Source organism: Anopheles moucheti, chromosome 2 (assembly GCF_943734755.1).
Source record: "Anopheles moucheti chromosome 2, idAnoMoucSN_F20_07, whole genome shotgun sequence".
NCBI classification, from domain to species: domain Eukaryota; kingdom Metazoa; phylum Arthropoda; class Insecta; order Diptera; family Culicidae; genus Anopheles; species Anopheles moucheti.
In genome coordinates, this window is record NC_069140.1 from 35,831,170 (window position 1) to 35,849,495 (window position 18,326).

General features: G+C 44.5%; 1 protein-coding gene across 1 annotated transcript in view; it reads right to left on the reverse strand.

The window, feature by feature from the left end:
* Positions 1 to 11,166: 11,166 nt before the first annotated feature.
* The window catches only part of LOC128306479 (hemicentin-1), a 46,171-nt gene continuing 39,011 nt past the window's right edge, over positions 11,167 to 18,326 (reverse strand). The window contains exons 9-16 of the mRNA XM_053044013.1: positions 17,913 to 18,082; positions 17,480 to 17,603; positions 16,803 to 16,963; positions 15,572 to 15,713; positions 12,770 to 12,893; positions 12,381 to 12,607; positions 12,002 to 12,192; positions 11,167 to 11,879 (exon numbers count right to left, since the gene is read on the reverse strand). Coding sequence (XP_052899973.1) covers positions 11,637 to 11,879; positions 12,002 to 12,192; positions 12,381 to 12,607; positions 12,770 to 12,893; positions 15,572 to 15,713; positions 16,803 to 16,963; positions 17,480 to 17,603; positions 17,913 to 18,082 — 1,382 coding nt within the window. The 3' untranslated portion in view covers positions 11,167 to 11,636. The remainder of the gene's footprint in view (positions 11,880 to 12,001; positions 12,193 to 12,380; positions 12,608 to 12,769; positions 12,894 to 15,571; positions 15,714 to 16,802; positions 16,964 to 17,479; positions 17,604 to 17,912; positions 18,083 to 18,326) is intronic.

Here is an 18,326-nt window from a genome sequence, read left to right on the forward strand (position 1 = left end):
CTTTCATTTAAATGGATGGTGTTTGCAGGTGCAGGCGTTTGTGCGTGCCGGCTCGCATGGCTCGTGCCGTTTCGCACATTTCGGTCGGATGTGCCATCCATATATGTATATGCACCGTTCCCCCCAAAAATCAGCCGGGACGTATTTGCGAAAACAAACGACAATCATCATTTATCATTAAACGGCCGGTGTGATAATTATTATTTTAATTATCATTATGATTACAGGCCTCAAAAGTGAGCGTGGGTGTGTGTGTTTGCGTTTTTTTTTTCTCGCTCGATTCAAGATCGGCAGAACCACTGGCTTGTTCCCATTGGTGCACATAACCGCATGCAAATGAATTCGACACGATCAATGATAATTATCGTAGCGGTTAAGGGTGTTTTTTATCATTTCTCCGCGCGCGTGTCCCATTTTTCGTTAATGTGTGCAGCTTCCTTTCAATAATTCTTGCATACCGCTCCATAAGCAGTAATGTGAATCGATTTGATTTTACTGAAACATTTTTGTCTGGCCCTATAACATTTTTGCCAGTTAATGATGCGCAATGCCTGAATTCAATTGAGTATCGAAACACTTTATTGAAAAGAGCCATTTTTTTAATATACTTGATTAGGCACCTTTCCAGTCTTACTTTTTCCTTCATCCGTGTGCAGCCACACGATCAATCAGATTGGTAGCAATCAATGGAAAGTGCGCAGTGTGGCACTTCATTGCGGTGGAATTAACATTCTATTACGTACTTATTTATCTTCCATTTAACACATTTTTCTATAATTCCATCCGATGGTGCCATTATCAGGCACAGGGTTGGAATCCCCGATAAGGACCGGGAATCGATCGTAATGCATATAATTCGGAAGGATTCGAGACGAGAGACGATTTAATTACAATTATTGAAATGAAATTGGACACACACACACACATAATTGGAATTGATTGAGCAGTAGTGAGTGGTTTGATAATAACCGTCTGATTCTTTTCCGCGCTTTAGGCTTCTACTTTTACGATGCGGAATTTCCTATCTGCTATAAGTCTTTTCTCAAATATCACACCATTGCTTTGTACCTTATGGTATAATCTGCTTTATTATTTATTATAAACTACACTTCGTAGTCTGTTGTATATTATTCGTTATTATTGCAATAGCAAGTATTGAAATGGTTTTTATTTATTTATCACTACTTCCCCTTTTTAGTTGCCTACAGTCTCTATTCAGTTGAGTTTTTCGCTAATGTTTTTTGAGCTCAAACCCGTATGCGAATTAGAGATGTGCGCGCTGAGTAAGAGTGAGTGAGTGAGTTGAAACCTTCGAGAGAGTGAATGGGTATAAATCAGCACGAAGAGTTTTTATGACTCCTTTAACCTCAAATCTCAATCTTATAGTACTCTTTTACTCACTCTTACAGAGTGATTATAATCTAAAGAGTGATAAAACAGTTTTACTCACTCCTGAGTGAGTTTCTAGTCGGCACAGAGAGTGAGAGTGAGTATACACGCAAAAGAGTGGTAATATCAGTAATGCATTGCAATGCTCTTTAATGAATCTCAAAAGTGTTAGTAAAGGTTTCAAATCTTTAAACCCATTCTTTGACTCTGATTCAAATCATTGAAAAGAGTGATTATTCTCATCTCTAATGCGAATGTTACGTTTATGAGATTGAATAAATTTCACCTTTACCACATACACAAAGTAAACCACAACTGGGCTGTGTTTTGCGTCGGTTTGAGTAATGCTAAAGCCAAAAAGGCTTTATTTATAATTTTTTCATTTTTGATTTTATTTTTGAACCACGGGAACAGTAATTTTCACGCAGGAACAAGCTGGAAAAATGAATTGAAATTTCCGACTGGAATATGTCGGAAAGACCTTAGAAATATGGCTTAATTTACATAAGAGTTGTTGCTATTTCTTGTCGATATTAATCGATCAATTCTTTTTTTCGGTTTGCAGAAATATTGTCAAATTTTTCCGCCCATTTTCCGCCCATCCGCATATCTTTACTTCACATTTCTGGTCGTTTGATAACAAAAATCCTCCTTTACTCTGATAATATACGTAATATTCTTTCAAATAAACAAAAACTATTGAGCGAAATTTTCCTACGCCAGCAAATTATGGAAATAATTAATTTCCATAACGTACGATTGTATTTTTTTCTTATGTGTCTTAACACAGTCCTGAGCGTGTATGCATGATTGAATGATTAAAATAAATCCACTGCCACGCAGCTCTCATATCTCATCTCTCCGTACGGCTCATTAAAACTATTTTCTCCACCAGCTCGTCCAGCAGAAACAATATTTCTTCTTTCGCCCACGGTGCAGAACCATTTTTTTATACTACCGGCAAACGGTTTCGTACTCGGCACTCGATTGCTTTGCCAGGATTGCCGGGCCGGATAAACATATGCGAGCTTTAATCCAATTACAGTATCCGTCAGCACGTACATGGCATGCAGGAATAAGCGGTGCGATGGTTATGAAAAATCGACAATCCAACAGCGCGGCTATCAAAACCGGCAGCTGCAACTCCCACGGGTGCCTCCAAACCGAGAACAAACAAACAGGCAAACAATCGAACGAACGAAACGTTCGTGTATCATCACCAACACGCCAGTGCGCCAAAATAAACAGCGACCGGTACCGGTGGGTTGCAAAAACAAAAAGTTAAGTCAAAAATGATTAAAAACATTTTGCATACGAGTGATGGTAATGATATTTTATTTTTCCTTTCGTTTCGTAGTAATGGAAAATAATGGGATGCTTGGGAACAAAACCAGTGCAGCAAAACTCTCACTCGCCGAAACGATTCACGCCTGGCCAGTGGATGGTGGCCAGCAAATCGAATGACCAATGCGCACAAATCAAAGCACACAGATGGCCCACTCGCAACTAACAGCTTGGCCACATCCCGCTGAGGGATGCAGTTGGGATGAGATAAAAATGGCAACATACTATCGAAAGCAATCTCGGAAAGGGAGCGATAAAGGAATATCTAAAAATTAACGTACCCCCCGAGGATCGTATCTCATGGTGGATGGAATTTGTTTGCGATATTCGTTTATCCCGGCCGCAAGCGAATGCAATCCGCTGCGATGCATCATGCATATTGCAACTTGTGCATTTTCTCTCCCTTTTTCTCTAGACCACATTTTGCCTGGTAAGGAGTAATAGGAAATATTTATGATGCATGGAAGGTTTTATTTTTCATCACGAACCGAACGAAAGGGAGATAGAGAGAGCGAACGAGATGTTGGTAATTCCATGGTAACGCCCGAGGGATGCATGTCGATGTGTGACGGTGGTTAAGATTCCACATTAATCATGCTTTCAGTTCACGGCACAAACGCAAAGCAACCCCCGGCTACCGGTGGGAATATACTTGAGCGGGAAAGTAATCCGGAAGAGTTTGAAAGTAACAGTGTGTGTAGGTGTTATACTTTGCTTCCGGGGCTACGACACTCTTCGGAATCCGTGGTTTTGCAATTTCATCAACGAATGCTTGCGGAAGTAACGACTCCCATATGTTTCACTCCAATCAGCTGAACAGTTCCACGTTGTATGGTGATGAAGGCAGTGCATTAGATTAGATTTAATCAACAATTTCTTTAATTGAAATTGAAGATTTAACCGCTAAGGGCACCAAGCGCTAATGATTATCTATAAGTTCGTAGCGTTTTGATGTCCGATGTGCCCACTGGTTTTCTAGTGGTAGTTGAAGTGGGAGTTTAAGGTTAATATGCTTTTGCTGAAGCCAAAATTTGGAAATTCTTAATTTGACGTGGGATTCAGAAGCTAGAAGAGTAGATGCAGGATGTAGATCCAACACAAACGCAACAAGAATTCGCTAAAATTTCTGAACAATCTTAGGATGTAGTTTACCATCGATTAAGATCAATTAAGTAATTGCTCAAACGGTGAAAGGAAAATATTTTTTCTTGCAACCAATAGTTAATGGAATAAAAGAATCGGCCCTTTAGGATGATGCAGAACGCCAGGCAAGGAAAGTGACCATCATCGATAGCCAAACTGAACATTCATGATCATAAGATCAAACTGTGAGGGATGGTGGGATCAGCTTTATTATTAGCTGCCACAACCGATCGAAAAGATCACAGGAGATATAGAACGATGACTACCAAAGCGTTAGTGCCGAGCATTGCGGAAAATACGGTCACAATAATAGGAGACGATAAAGTTATTCTACAGCATGGAAATGGTCGGCCTTATCTGTTTGGTAAGCACTATCTCAATTGCGATGAGTGGTTTAAAGCCGGCTTTTTTTCGTGGTAGGATCCGGAATTTACCTTAAAGTTGGAACACATTTTTTTTACCTTGATTGAACAAACCAAAATTTGCTTTTAATAACAATTATCGTTAGTAATCACTTGTTGCGATTATTACCTATAATTTTTCCGATTCTCTACATATACTGCGATATGCAAACATTTATTGGAGGGTGGATGAATTGGTAATTGAAATTAAATGCTTTTTGCACAATTGTTATTTAACCTTTTTTATAATGTACGTTTTGCATTCAAGTGTAACGATATAATGTATCATTAATATGAATTCCATGTAATTAAAATACCACAGATTGTACGTTCAGCAGTTATTCGATTTGAAAGAAATTAAGCAAATATTCATTTTCTGCACTTTCACTAATTGAATACATGCTAATGGGTTTATGGAATCGTTAATTGTATATGCAATATACAAAAGCATTGTTGAATGTTCTATGCATTTTGTTACCCACCCTGGTTACTAATGTGACAAACATTCCAATCCGGCTCTCTTTGTATACTTTACCCAACTATATAATGTCACCGATTGCAGCAATTATTACGAGTGTTTTCTATGGATTGAAAGTGTTAAAGCTCCCAACGAGTGATTGTGCGTGCAGAGTTTAGTTAATAATACGAAATTAAATACTATTTTCTAGAGCATAATCACAGTGTTAAAATTTCCTGAACAAAATGTATAAATGCATTCAAGGTAGATAGACACCCTTCATGGTTGTTGTTCTTTTAAAGGTACGTTCAGGCAGTAAAGTACCTTTTTGCCCAGCCCACACACGCATCCCCATCGGAATCAAGTTGATTTGATTGTTGATCCCTTCCGCTGCATTGTTGTTCCGTGTGTCGAATCATGGCCTTAAAAGACTCGCTCCCAATTGCACCGACCTGCCCACCGCAGAATGGCCAATCAAACTTTGAATGAAAGCAGGGTTGTTTATTGAGTTTCCGGTTCTTCGTGTGTTTTTTTTTTCACTTCCTTCCATTCCTCCTGGCGTAATGCGCGTAATGCAAACAATACGCCCATGTATTCCCTTCCTCCCATCCCGTGGTGGGTTATTTTTCCAACAGCTTCAGCTCGAGTGAGGCGTGAAAAACCGGGGTTTGAAATTGAGGTGGCATAGAGTGCGTGGTTGGCGCCACCGCATGAATTGCCTATATACATTGAACATTCGACCGGGTAGCCTATGATCCATCCACCTCTCCCACCCTCCCCCAAAAAACCCCGCTTCAATTGGAACGCCACAGTCACGCAAAGTGTCGTAATTGAGTTATTAAAAGTTGCAAGCTGTGTGTAGGTAAATTTTCTACTGCTCAATTCAGCCGACACTTGCTACAGTTCCCGGCGTGAAGCAGCCATGCCCCCAGGACGGAAGTCGGTGTACGCCGTTCTGCAGTTTTTGAAGTTGGAAGTTCCGCCGGGATGCAAAGTGCGCCACTATCCGCACGCTGTCCCGCTGGGCTGTGCCGGGTCGAAAGTGCATATACTCACGAAGTTTGAACTTTATCGCGCGGGTAAAGGATGTCGAACTGTCCGTCTGGGTTGTACGTTCGCATGACGGTGGTACGGTTCGGGGGACATGCCTTTTGTTTTGGGGGACGATGCGGTTAGCAGGATGGTTGGCTGGTTGGTTGGTTGTGATGGTGTTTGATTCAACTGGCCCAAACCAACCGAACGCACGTCCGTATCGTCCGGAGGCGAGATTTCTTGAAAGGCAATTAACACTCGGCAATTAAAACTTTTCCATCGGTGGCTGATCGACGTGGGCGGTTTCCCTTCTTTCTGGCGCAGATAGTAGCAGTGCTGGGTACAAGTATGGCTTGCAACTATTGAGATTAGGAACAAATCAAACGATAAACAGTTTGTTGTTGTTTGGGGGCTGCTATATGCACAATCCAATCTAAAGAAACGGTAGAAGAGGCAAGAATCGTACTCGAATTATGTAATTTGTTATATTGCTTAATGTTTTTATATTGCCGCATTGAAGGGTGATTACACACGCTAGCTTAATCGAATATTAATGCACATTGTTAAAATGACTCCAGAACGTGTTCGTTAGAATGGTGTCCAACTTCAAATGATAATGAAAGGGTATTTATGTAAATGGTTGGTATGGTAAATTAATCTTTTATTATTTTCTTTTGAAGCACACTCCTTCCTCCAACTGGTCGAAATAAAAATTTTAGCATTTGGATGCACTCTTTCTGGACCTCAACGTTCGAGTGCTTTACTGTTAAGACTTCTTAATGAATAAAGTAATAAGCAAGATTTAATAAGCTTGAAAGATACCATTTATACGACACTTTTATTCGCTTCTTCTAGGTGACAATGAGTACCAAGATCCGGCAGGCCTTATCGGTCACTTTGTCATCTTGTCCATGTACTTTTTCACCGTTTGGTCAAATCCCCTAATTACCCTAAATCTTCTATACTTTACGGACAAAGCTAAACTATTTTCATGGTTCTAGTCTTATCCCAATAGAAAAGCTACTCAAGCGGTTAGGTATGTCCGTTGCAATGATTTTCGACCTTTAAATATGTAGAAGATATTACAAACGCTCGGCTGGCGAATTCCTGTGAACTCGAAGTTCTTTGCGATATTATCTCTTCGAGGTGACGCTTAAAGTTGAATACAATCTGTGAATGCAGTTTATTTTTATTATTTGCTATCTTTTAACTAATAGAATATAGATGTTTGACACCGAAACGTCAAATCTCAAATGTTCAATCTGGCGTTTAGAAGATGTCAGATTGGAGAGAAAGGAAGAGATTAAAAAGAAGAAGAGTTTTTTTTTGAGTTGGATATGAGCACGTGTTTTATTCGGTTTGCTCACAACGTAGGGCCAAAGATATTTAAGTCTACTATTTATTTTACGTGCACGATCACGGTACGAAACAATAGGTAACACTATACAACTTTCTAACTTAACTACTGACGCAATAAACTACTCAGTGACTGAACAACTTTATAATGAGCAATGGTTGTTGATTCTTCTCCTTTCCAAAAAATACATTAGTAATTAAAACACTGTCTTATTGTTTCCATTTACATGTCAAGAATGTGGAGATTATGTTTCTGCAGCGCGTACTTCATGGGCTGCCGCATGCTTGGGTGAGATCCCGCAAAGAGACCGAGTAGGAAACAATGAAAGCTGTTGGAATAATTTATTAATTATCGGAAATTGAAGTTTTCTTCAGCATTTTCTTACAAATCTTGCTTTCCACCTTCGAAAAAGGCTTGTGCGTCTTGTTTGCAGAGAAGTGAACGGAAGGTCCCGTTTTGGTACGCAAAGCTGATCGCTTCGCTTCTACTTCACCGTCCCACCCCTGCAGAACGGAAGGGCTTTGAAGGAACGGTTTCCTCCAGCACACCGTTCCGCTTACTGGAACATTTGCCGAGCAGCGCCCCCCAATGAGGCTGGGTGCCGGTTCGCTTGTTCAAAAAGTGTTGCTTGACGAAATCGTACGATAACGACTAATACCGGAGCTAAGGGAACTCGTGTTCTATGCTGAAAAGGCTGAACTTCCTGCACTAGAGCAATCGATGAGGAACGGAGAGGGAGCCGGGAGACTTCATCTCAAATTCACACCGGGGTTTTCCGGGGTAGGTTCCGTGCCTCTTTGCGTTAGTCACCCAAAGATTTCTATGTGTCTTCGTGTCGTACCGTGCTCAAAGGAACAATCTGGGGGAATGCGGAGGAATGTGTTTGTGTGTGTGGGGGTGTGAGAGGGTGGAAAATTTGCGAAGACCGTACACCGTACACCGGGCCAGCTCGTTCAGCTCGTTCAGTAATTTTCTCCCCGAGCAGCAAGCTGATAAATAATTCAATGTATCGCTTCCCTCCCCCCCCGTCAACATCGTCGCGCCCCACAACGTCTGATCCACAGCTGAAGGCGTTAGCTTTGCTGGCGTAAAGTTTTCCCAGATTTTGGGGGTTTGTTTTTATTTTCATTTTGGGGTCGTAGCAAACAGGCAACCCGCACCAACGGTACGGACCGGAACAAAAAACCGGATGCTGAAGACTGGAGTATGTTTCAAGAGCACCCGTAATCAATAGGCAAAGTGATTTTGATTATAACTCGATATCATTGATATGGAGCAGATTTCGGTACTATCCTGTGCCGGAGCGACCAGGTTCCCGGTGTGGGACTTCGGGGTTTTCGTTCCGGGGGTAGCGTTGTTTTTCCGAGTGGTGTACGAGTGCTCCGGTGTGCCGGCACGATACGCCAGAGTTTGAACAATCAAAGGAGTTTAATTAGAACCAGCTTCTTTGCGGGTTTGCTGCAGAATCGTTTCTTTGAAGCGACTGTGTTTTTAGGATGGGTGAGTGGGATTTTCATTTGCCCGAACGGTAGTGTACGCCGAAGTAAGAGGCTTATGTGGAATGGTTAGCGTATTCAGCACTACCGGCTGCTTTCTTACGATGTAGCTTTTGTTGTGGAATTATAATGTGTTCAAAAATGAATAGAGAACGCCAGATTGCTGTGGGTTTTTCATGGCAAGGTGTGGTTTCTTTTTCGATTCAATTTAAACTGGTTTACCCATATGTGATCAATATTGAAGTATGTTTGGAAGTATGATAAATATAACGATTATGGTTAATTATAGCACAATATTACTTCGACCGATTAAAGCTTTCCTTTCGAAGTGAGTTGTTTTACATATAACAACATTTAAATAATAAGAACGCTATTATTATTATTAAATTATTAAAATTTTAATAAAAAACAGATAATTGTCTGTATATAGATGCATACAGTAATTTAAAGCTCGTCACATTCAACAGAGGCACAAACAATCTATACGGAACTTATTTGTTTCCTATTGATCTCGATAAACTTTTTTTCAAAATTAATTTCTATCACATTCTTATTCAAAATCAATATAAAATATTAATAGAAGATTGTGTCAGGGAATACAAATGGATTCAAAATGTTTGAAAATTAATAACTATAAACACAAGAAAATTTCGCAAATGTCAAACTTAAACTTATCGTTCCGACTTGTTTTTAACCTACAGCTCCTGGTCGGCAGACATCTTTCGGCCTACCCGGGGGTTTCTTTTATTTTGAATGTGTGAACGTTTACACCTCGCTTGAAAAGGCCGCACACGACGGCTAAACTTTGCCTTACGGTTCTCTCTACACATATCCAACGCTCACACGCCACACCGGTCCGGTGCGCTTCAAATTTTTACATTCATCCGGTTTCGGCTGCATCGTCTGCCCCAGCCGGAAGCGCACATTCCCAAGGGATCGTGTCCGCCCCATCGTCTCGAGTCAAGTGGAAGATTCATCTTCCTGGAAGAGCGACGTCGAAAAATGTGCCCGTTGTTCGCGTAAAAGATAACAAAAATAATGCTACCGCCGGCTAAGAAAGCAAAAAACAGCAGCAACAACCCGCCACCGGAGTTTCGGAACGTAGCGTAACCGGAAGAAAATTCCTTGACAAAGCTACCGTGGTGCTCGGTCGGGAGAAAAATTGCTAAGGGCATTGTTTAAATTTTCTGCCACACATTTTTTTTTCTCCCCGGGGCTTGTCTGTCGCTCTGTGGTTTTCCCGGTGCACACATACGGGATTGCCATTGGTTGTTTGTGGGGTGTTCGGTTTGAAGGTGTTGGGGTTTTGGAATGGTTTTCCACTATTGCTAAAATGCTGAATGAACTGAACGGTATTAATGTTTCCCCACATGATGTTTCCACCGGAGTGTTTCCCGATGAGGCTGAAGAAGGCACACGTTTCAACTTTAAAAATGTCTAATTTCTTTCGTCACATTACACTATTACGAGAGTGAAAACAATGTTTTGGAAATCATACACATGTTTTGTTTTATTTTCTTTGTCCTTATAAGTTTTTCCATGTATGCAGCCGCTTTGTATTTTTCCTTCTTTCCGTTTGTTTTTCGTACATTGTTTTGGTAATTTTCATCTTCCCGCAGGAAGGTTTACACTTTGTTTCGCATTCCTTTTCTAGATTCGATTCTCGTACCTTTTTCTGTCGTTGATTTTACTAGCTTGAAATCATAACAAGGAACGTAAAGCACAACACAAGAATTACCTAGTACTTCTTGACGCAGCCGCTTGCATACGCTCTGCCACCAATTCGCATCTACTTACATCCTAGGGTCTACTACATTCCTTAAGGTTGTGGTTTGTACAGTGAATAGAAACAACGTGTTTTGTCGCAGATCTGACCGTATTGTGCGCTAGAGCCCAGCGGAATCTGGTCTCGGCCTTGGTGAATAATGGAGACCCGACGCCGTCGTCGTGTCTCTTTGGAATTTTTACGGCTGTTGTGCGGTATGGAATCAGTTAGTCGAACCTTTTTCCTCTTGCCGATAGCTCCATGTACACGGGAATTTTTTTGTCATCCGCACCCTCACACGTCCTGCATGCCGACAAGCACGGGGATCGGTAAATGATTGAACGAGGCGATCAAAAACTCAAAACCAATCGGAAACATCAACGCTAACGACATTTAATTGAACATTCGTTTGCAAAGGAACAAACGGGGTGAAATGAATGGCGAATGGGAAAGTGGAACGGTAATTTAATAATTATTCTATCGCCCTAAACTATAATTATGGAAATCTTCTTCGTTTCCGTCTTCGATCGCACCAATAATACTAATCTTCCACCGTATCGCTTGGAAGTCTCTCCTGAAATGCAGGTTTTGCCGGTGCCAACTGCATCTGTTTGTTGCTCTTTTGTCTACAACTTCCATCCAGGTTTATTGTCCAGTCATTAACGCAATGTCTTGGAAACTTGTTGCGCAACCCTACAACGGCGCCCCGTTCGCTACTTAGATATGTCACATCGAATGGCGTTCCCTTCACTGTTGCACGCTTTTGCTGCACGCTGCCCAATCGAACCCCGATATGGGCTAAAATATGTACATCCACCCTTAGGGCACCCTTAGTGTTAGCGGGCCCCAACACAAACGATCCCTAACCTTATGGCCTGATGGCGCTACACTTTTCCAAAATTCGTTCCATTTCACTGTTCTAAAACAAAGGCTCTACGACACGGCTCTACGACTCTAAACTTACACACACACACACACACACATTCACGCGCCCACAGTCACGCGCACAATCACTCACGGGCACATGCACGCACACGACGAAGTTTTGTGGGAGGGTTGAACAGGGAGGATATGGTTTATTTTTTTTTTCTTTTGTTTTTTGGTTTTTGGCGGAAGATTCAGCAGGGATATGTATGGCTACCGGCCGTTGCGGAAGGATTTAACGCGCCACTACGCTTCAGCCCTCGCAAACACTTACACTAACTCCCGCCGGCTTTTGGGCGGGATGCTGTTGTGCGCCTGTTCCTACACATTATATACAACTTTCCTGTATTCGGTTGGATGTGGTGACCACCTCGGGCCGAAACCGGTACTCGTTCAGCGTCGAGGTGACCAGCGACTGGGAGGCGGGACTGCTGAGCAGGCTCCCGACGGCACCGACGCCGGTAACGGACATCGACGGCAGTGGCAGCGTCCCCGTGGACGCTTGCTGACTTAGTGGACTGAGCGTCGAGGTGACGCTGCTATTGTTTGCCCGTCCCAAGGTGGCATAACTCTGCGGAGAAAGCACATGAAGGAACAATAGTAGCGCAAGGGTTGCGAATTCGCAGCGATGTCAGTGATTGAAAGTGGAGACGTATTAAATCATGGCTTACTATGCCAGCACAGGTTACTTACGATTTGTTTACTAGGCTTAAACGAATAATGATGTACTTCCGTGTTCGACCCGGTCAGCGAGGCCAGACTGGATCCATCACAATGTCGCTCCTCCTCGTGGAGCAGATGCTCACCGCCATTGCGGTGTATCAGTCTTGCTGACGGGCTGCGGAACAGCGGCGTAGGTAGTGTCGTCTTCGGTGGCCTTCGTTCTGCATTCCCGTGCATTCGGCAGGGTTGTAACAACAGCACACGAACGACAACAAAAAAATAACAACGAATGCATTAAGATTTATGATAGCTGATGGGTTTGCTCTGGCTCGATCGTAGCCCGCGCATTCCCCGAAACATCCAACTACATCCGGTGTGAGGCTACACACACACCACGCTTACTACTTACCATACTGATTCGGTATCACATCCGGATCGGTTTCATCCCCGTCCGGTGGTTCGCCACCCATCGTGGGGCTACCTCGCCGGCCGAGCCCACCGATCCCACTGTCCACCAGCGGCGTCTGGATGCCGTTCGGATCGTGCGTCTGGTGATGTACGGTCGAGTCGAGCTGGCAGTCGGGCGTCGAGGTCAGCTGGGCGGTTTTGGTGGGCTTTAGTTTTTTGGTCGTGTTTCTGGGGGGGGTGGGAAAACGGGGAAGCACCAGGAGAGTGTGTTAGTTTTACCGCGTGTGTGTGTGTGTCTAAACGAAACCTCCGTTCGACGACGAGGCGCAAACCGATCGGAACTGTGCGCATTCGGCAAGGATAGGTTACACGGTCGGTTACAGAACTTACTTGCTCGCATGTCGCCGGTAGATGGTTGCCAGTACGATGCAGACCACGGCGAACAGGATGGCCACGGTGAGTGTTAATGCGGCTAATACCGGTGATAAAGGAACATTCATAACGTTGGACACGCCTGCAATAAATCAGTGGAAGCTTTTGAAAAAAAAACCTCGCGCGCAAATAGAGGCCCCTTTCGGGGAAGGTAGATGGTTGCTGACTGGCTACAGTACAGGTATCGAGCTTGGCAGTCGTAACGCCACTGGACAGCTTATTGGCGGTAACAACAGCAGTAGCGAACAGAATATTTGCACATTTTATCTTTTCAAAATTGTTAAATATTTCGAGTCGAAATAGAGATGTGAGGACATTTGTTGTGAAACGGTAAAATGCAATTAATTCACTTGGATTGTTTTATTTTTATCAGCGTAGATCGTTAATCTTACCGAAAGCTTGCACCATAAAGTACACACAGTGTTGGGCGGATCGGATCGGATCTGATTCTAGGATTGGATCCTCTGGATTGGAATCCCAAACAATCCTTTTCGATCCGGATCTGTTATGACGGGAAACCGGGATCGAAATCCAAAACAAGAGTCCAGATCCCGGATCCTTCAGGATCCGGATTCGTCAATACGAGAATCCGGGATGGAAATCCAAAACAAGAGTCCAGATCCCGGATCCGGATCTGTCATGATTGGAATCTGGGATAGTGGTAGGGATTGTTTTCAGGCAAAAGGCAGGGCAAATTTACACGGACAGAAGAAATAGGCTGCTCCTCAAAAAACTGAATGAAATATTATTTCTGAAGCATATAAGAAATATTGTTTTATGGTTTTTTTTTTATTTGGATTTTTAAGCTTTGGTTTGTATTTTTTTAAATTTCTGCATTTCGTTTAAAACATATTAATAAAAAAATCACATAATGTACTTTGGTGATCTTGATTTCTTGGTGGGTGTGATTCAGCTACGATGTAATATTAGTTGGGTTTAAAATTCATAAATTGAACCCTTTTTTAATTCAAGAAAAAAATGTCGTATTAGCATATCCACTATGCATTTTTTTATTACAAAGCAAAGAATTTGTATTGTGGTCATAAAAAAATCTAGTAGGATTCGGATCGGATTCGGAGGATCGAATCCCAAGGCGATTCCGGATCGGTCGGATCGAATCCCACATGGGAGCGATTTTTCCCATCACTAGTACACACATTATCGTCCCGAGGCCGGAATTCTTCCAGCGCCCGTTGATCCGGCCGTATTTTATCGTCGCAAATCTTTCGTTGACCCGTGTATCTTTCGCACACGCACCTTCACAATGGCAAATCTCTATGCGCACGGTCCCGCGTCCAACCGGTACCGTATCGGTGTATCCACTCGGGAGCGTCGCTGATCGGGGCTTTCAACCAGCTCCAGCGACATATGTCGCAGCCGGTAAGCCAGACGGTACGCTTTGCAATAAACTATTTAGCCCCGGTTTTTGCCCATCGTTGTCGGCCCAGCGACTAAACGCAGCACGGGCTCATCTTCATTACCCTAACTACGCCCGGGCGACCGTTCGAGACAGACAAAACCCGGGTCGCCCATCTGGCCGCCGGACCTTTAAGGCCGGATAAGTATCAAATTTATTATTAACGTCCCCGGGATCTCATTAATTTCCGAGCCTTTTGCCGAAGAAATTACCTTAAACACGGCGGTGTGGTGGCGCTTTCGGGGTGCTGGGTGACAACAGTTCAAGCGCCAGGCCTTGGACGATGAAACACTCTAATCCCGGGCACAAACATGACTCTCTCTCTCTCTCGCTGTCTCTCTCGTCCATTGCAAACTGTCTGATTCCGGTGGCGAAACCATTCATCACCGCTTTCCTTTTCGTCAGGACCCCTTTCCCTGCCTCCCTCCCTCCCCATTAGTAGTGCTTCGGGACGGGATTTTCCGAACGGTGCGCCATAGTTCGAGCCACACCACGGTTGGGTACGTAAAGATTCTCGATCCGGCCCGTTTTGTGGAGCCTGCTTTCTGGAGTAAAAATCACTATGACAGTGGGAACCCCGGGTGTGCTAGCCGGGCTATAATCTCTTTCGAGCCACCGGGAGCTTTTCTCAGGTGGCTCACAAACAAAAGCGAATCTTCGGGACTTTGTACACCGTGCGAGCCGTGAATGACGGTGGCCAGTGTCAGAGGTCATCAGCGTGCTGGATTTTGTGCCGGTGAGCGGTCAGCAAAGGCGAAGCCAACCGGTACGGGAATTATCGTTTCGGCTGATGGCAACCGTTCCGGATGCTGCACGTTCGTACACGGGAAGCCGACTTGAAGTGTGCGGAACTCGTGAACAGAAGGCATTAGACACAACATCAACAACAAAAAAAAATGCTCCTAAAAGTCGCTAAGCCTCTTTGGTGAAACGCATGTCAACCGATGGTGGTGTGAAGGACACGTTTTTTTTTTTGTTCTTCCTCGTTTGCGTTCGGGGTTTTGCCATAGCTGCGCACAAGGTGGACACGTTTCCATGGCGACGACTTGGGGCAGCGTACGGAAAGCGAACCCCGTACCGGGTGTTAACGGATTAAGATGCAACAATGACTTTGATGTCCGTGCGAGCAAATTGTAATAAGTTTCTGCAGTGCACACCGGTAGATATCTTCGCCGTGGTGCGATATCTTCACACAGAAGCACTGGCGAAAGTGGCTTCGTACCTAACGTCAACCTAACTGCCCCGCAGTACCATGCCGTCTCTGGCGCTCTGTGTTGAATTGTGCTGTGCAGCAGTGTTGTTACGACTGTTAGTTCGACTGTTGCCAAGGGGTTTCTGCTTACCTGTATATTTGGCCACACCCTTGAAGGTAATATCATCTATTATGACCGGCTCCGAGCGGCCTTTGGCGTTGGCGGCGAACAGTATGATGCGGTACGAGCTGCCCGGCTCGAGGTTGTCTATGAAGAACTGCACCGGAGGATGCTGCGGATGAAAAGATGCGAGTAGAAGCAATCAGCGACGGTGTTAGTTTTCATGGCCGGAGAAACTTTGCTTCGCAGATAGAAACAACTTGGTAACGCTATGCACCGTCCACCTTCGGAGTATCCGTGTGAATTGCAACAATATCATTCGGTCGAAAAAGATCGACGCAACAATCTCTCGGAAGGTTAAACAAATTGAGTCTAGCTGTACATAATGCAGTTCGACGTAAACAATTTCAAGTTCCTTTCCGTCTTAAATGTACTGGCGTTCTTACTCCGAACAACAGTGCAAGTCGTGGTGCGTAAGCAAAAAGGAGAAGATATTTAACGAATTCTATTTTGTTCTATCTCGAACAAAGTAAAATAATGTTGCCGATTGTCTGGCATTATGCAAATAATTCTTAACCTCGCCGAGTGGTACACTTCTTCCATCTGCCAGGATGGACATTGCAAAAGGCTAGAATCAGTAACTACCTTGGGCCACTTGTAACAATGCAAGCATTTCGTCGAAAAAGGAACAACCCTGGCTTGGAGTGATATTTCGCCTTGCTGCTGTCAAGGTACCTGCTAGAAGTTCTCCAAACCGTGGAATGTTTCATATTTTCCAATTTTTATGTTCCACAGTGCCCACACCGTTGTCCGCCCGGTTTGGCAGCAGATGCCACCCACCGGATAGTTTTCACCTGACAAGGGTTGAACGCGGCGAATGGAGAAAGTTTTAAGAACTATCTCAACAGCAAAATGAACTCTCTCTCTGTCTCTCTGTCTCTGTGCTTCCCCAAATCCTCGGCCACCGGAAGGTGCATCACTTTGGTCCCGGTTGTGCCGCTGTGTGTGAATGCAGGTACGGACTGCAACCGTTTTGGTGCAGAGATGAAAATGAGATTTTTGCTCACCCGAGCAGAAAATGTAAGTGAAACAATCGACAGTGACAGTTCCGATCCGGGGTGGGTGCGAGACACGGGAGCACTCGCGCATCGGTGCAGGCACTGACTCAGGAGTGCAAAAGTATCGATTTTGTGTTCGGTTCGCCGGTGATGCACCTGGTGTTCGAGATGGGAGCGAGATGGATACACGTGATGGTACATACCTGTAAGCTTAAATTTCTAACTAATCGCAGAACGGGCACCTCCACCAGCTCCAGCAGAAACATCTGTGGCAGCCCACCGTCGAACCCCTCGATGCACTCGATGTGCAGGGAGTCGGCTGATTGATTCGACACGGAACAGTTCTGCAGTGCGAAGGGGCGTCCTGGAAGGAAAATTTACAATTTGCGTTAGAAGCTGAGCGAGGACATGTCGCCGAAGTTCTTGAGGGTTTGGGGTAGTTTGAAAGGTTTAGGCAAGTGTGTCGGTTGCAGGGACACAAAACCCCATTCTTTGAAGCAAGTTCGATAAGAACCTGAAACATTTCAGGGAGACAAGATCGGTTATCTTGTGTCTGATGTCGGTGGGCTTTTTTTTTAGTTGTTTGCTGGTGAACGGAGAAGAGGAACTTCTCGTTTTCCGGGTTTCGCATCGGAACCGGTATGGATTATTCGTTATGTTTTGCGCAAACACCTTTCACTTTGCGTCATCTTCGTCCGTTGCTTCGTTCCTTATGGGCCTTTCCCATCAGGTCGATTGTATGGCGTTTTAATTAAATTCCAGACCCGTCCAATTTTTGCGCCCCCCGAACGTTCGACCCACTTGACCGGAAGTCCACTCCCGACTTTGGCACTTCAATCCTTTAAGTGGGCCGGATTTTCCACCGCCAGATTCCTCTTACCTGCAGCGACGACTTGGAAGACGCAGGGTGACTTCTGCACACCGATCGCGTTCCGTCCCCAGCAGGATATCGTCCCGTAGTCCAGATCGGATGTCGGCGTGTAATTAAGCCTCGATAGACCGGTCTGTGCGCAGCCGGTCAGCGTGATGGTTGCGGCAGGTTGACCGGTCGTCGGGAACGTCGGGTCCCGGGGTTGATGTTACCACGAAACGACAACAAAAAAATGATAAAACAGAGCAAGGAAAAACACGTTAGCAAGCGCTAAATTTCACCATCCAATTACCGGGTGTCCATCCGGGGGTTTTCTCCGGTGTCGGCCCGGTTCGGACGGTTCGGTTTTCATTATCGCATTTTGCGATGGTTTCTAATTATTTGTCCGTGGGATGGTACGGGATGGTTCATCTTGCGGCACCCGGGTCCCGGTGTCACTTACCTCGCTCGAGTGTAGACGGGACGGCAGTTCGGTTTGCTCGCCGGATGAGTTGAACGTCCAGTGGAAGGATTCGGCCGGTGGAGACGCATCGACTTCACACTTCAGCTGCAGCGTTTCGTGCTTGAGAGCGCCCAACAGTTCCTCGCGGTCCACTGCACAGACCGGTGCATCTGTTCGTGTCGATTGGATGTGTCGAATGGTAAGAAAAAGTGCATCTATTAGCCAGAGTGCATACCGATGGGTGCGGGTACGAGAGAGCATTGCGCTTTCGAGGTCGAAACGGGAAAGGAAAAAACCAGCAATATGAAGTGCATTATAATTGCAGCGCAACATCATCACACGGAAAGTTATGTTCCGAGCTCATTAGTTATTAGTTTGTGGTATTTAGAGCGCGCTGTCTCTAATACACTCCGT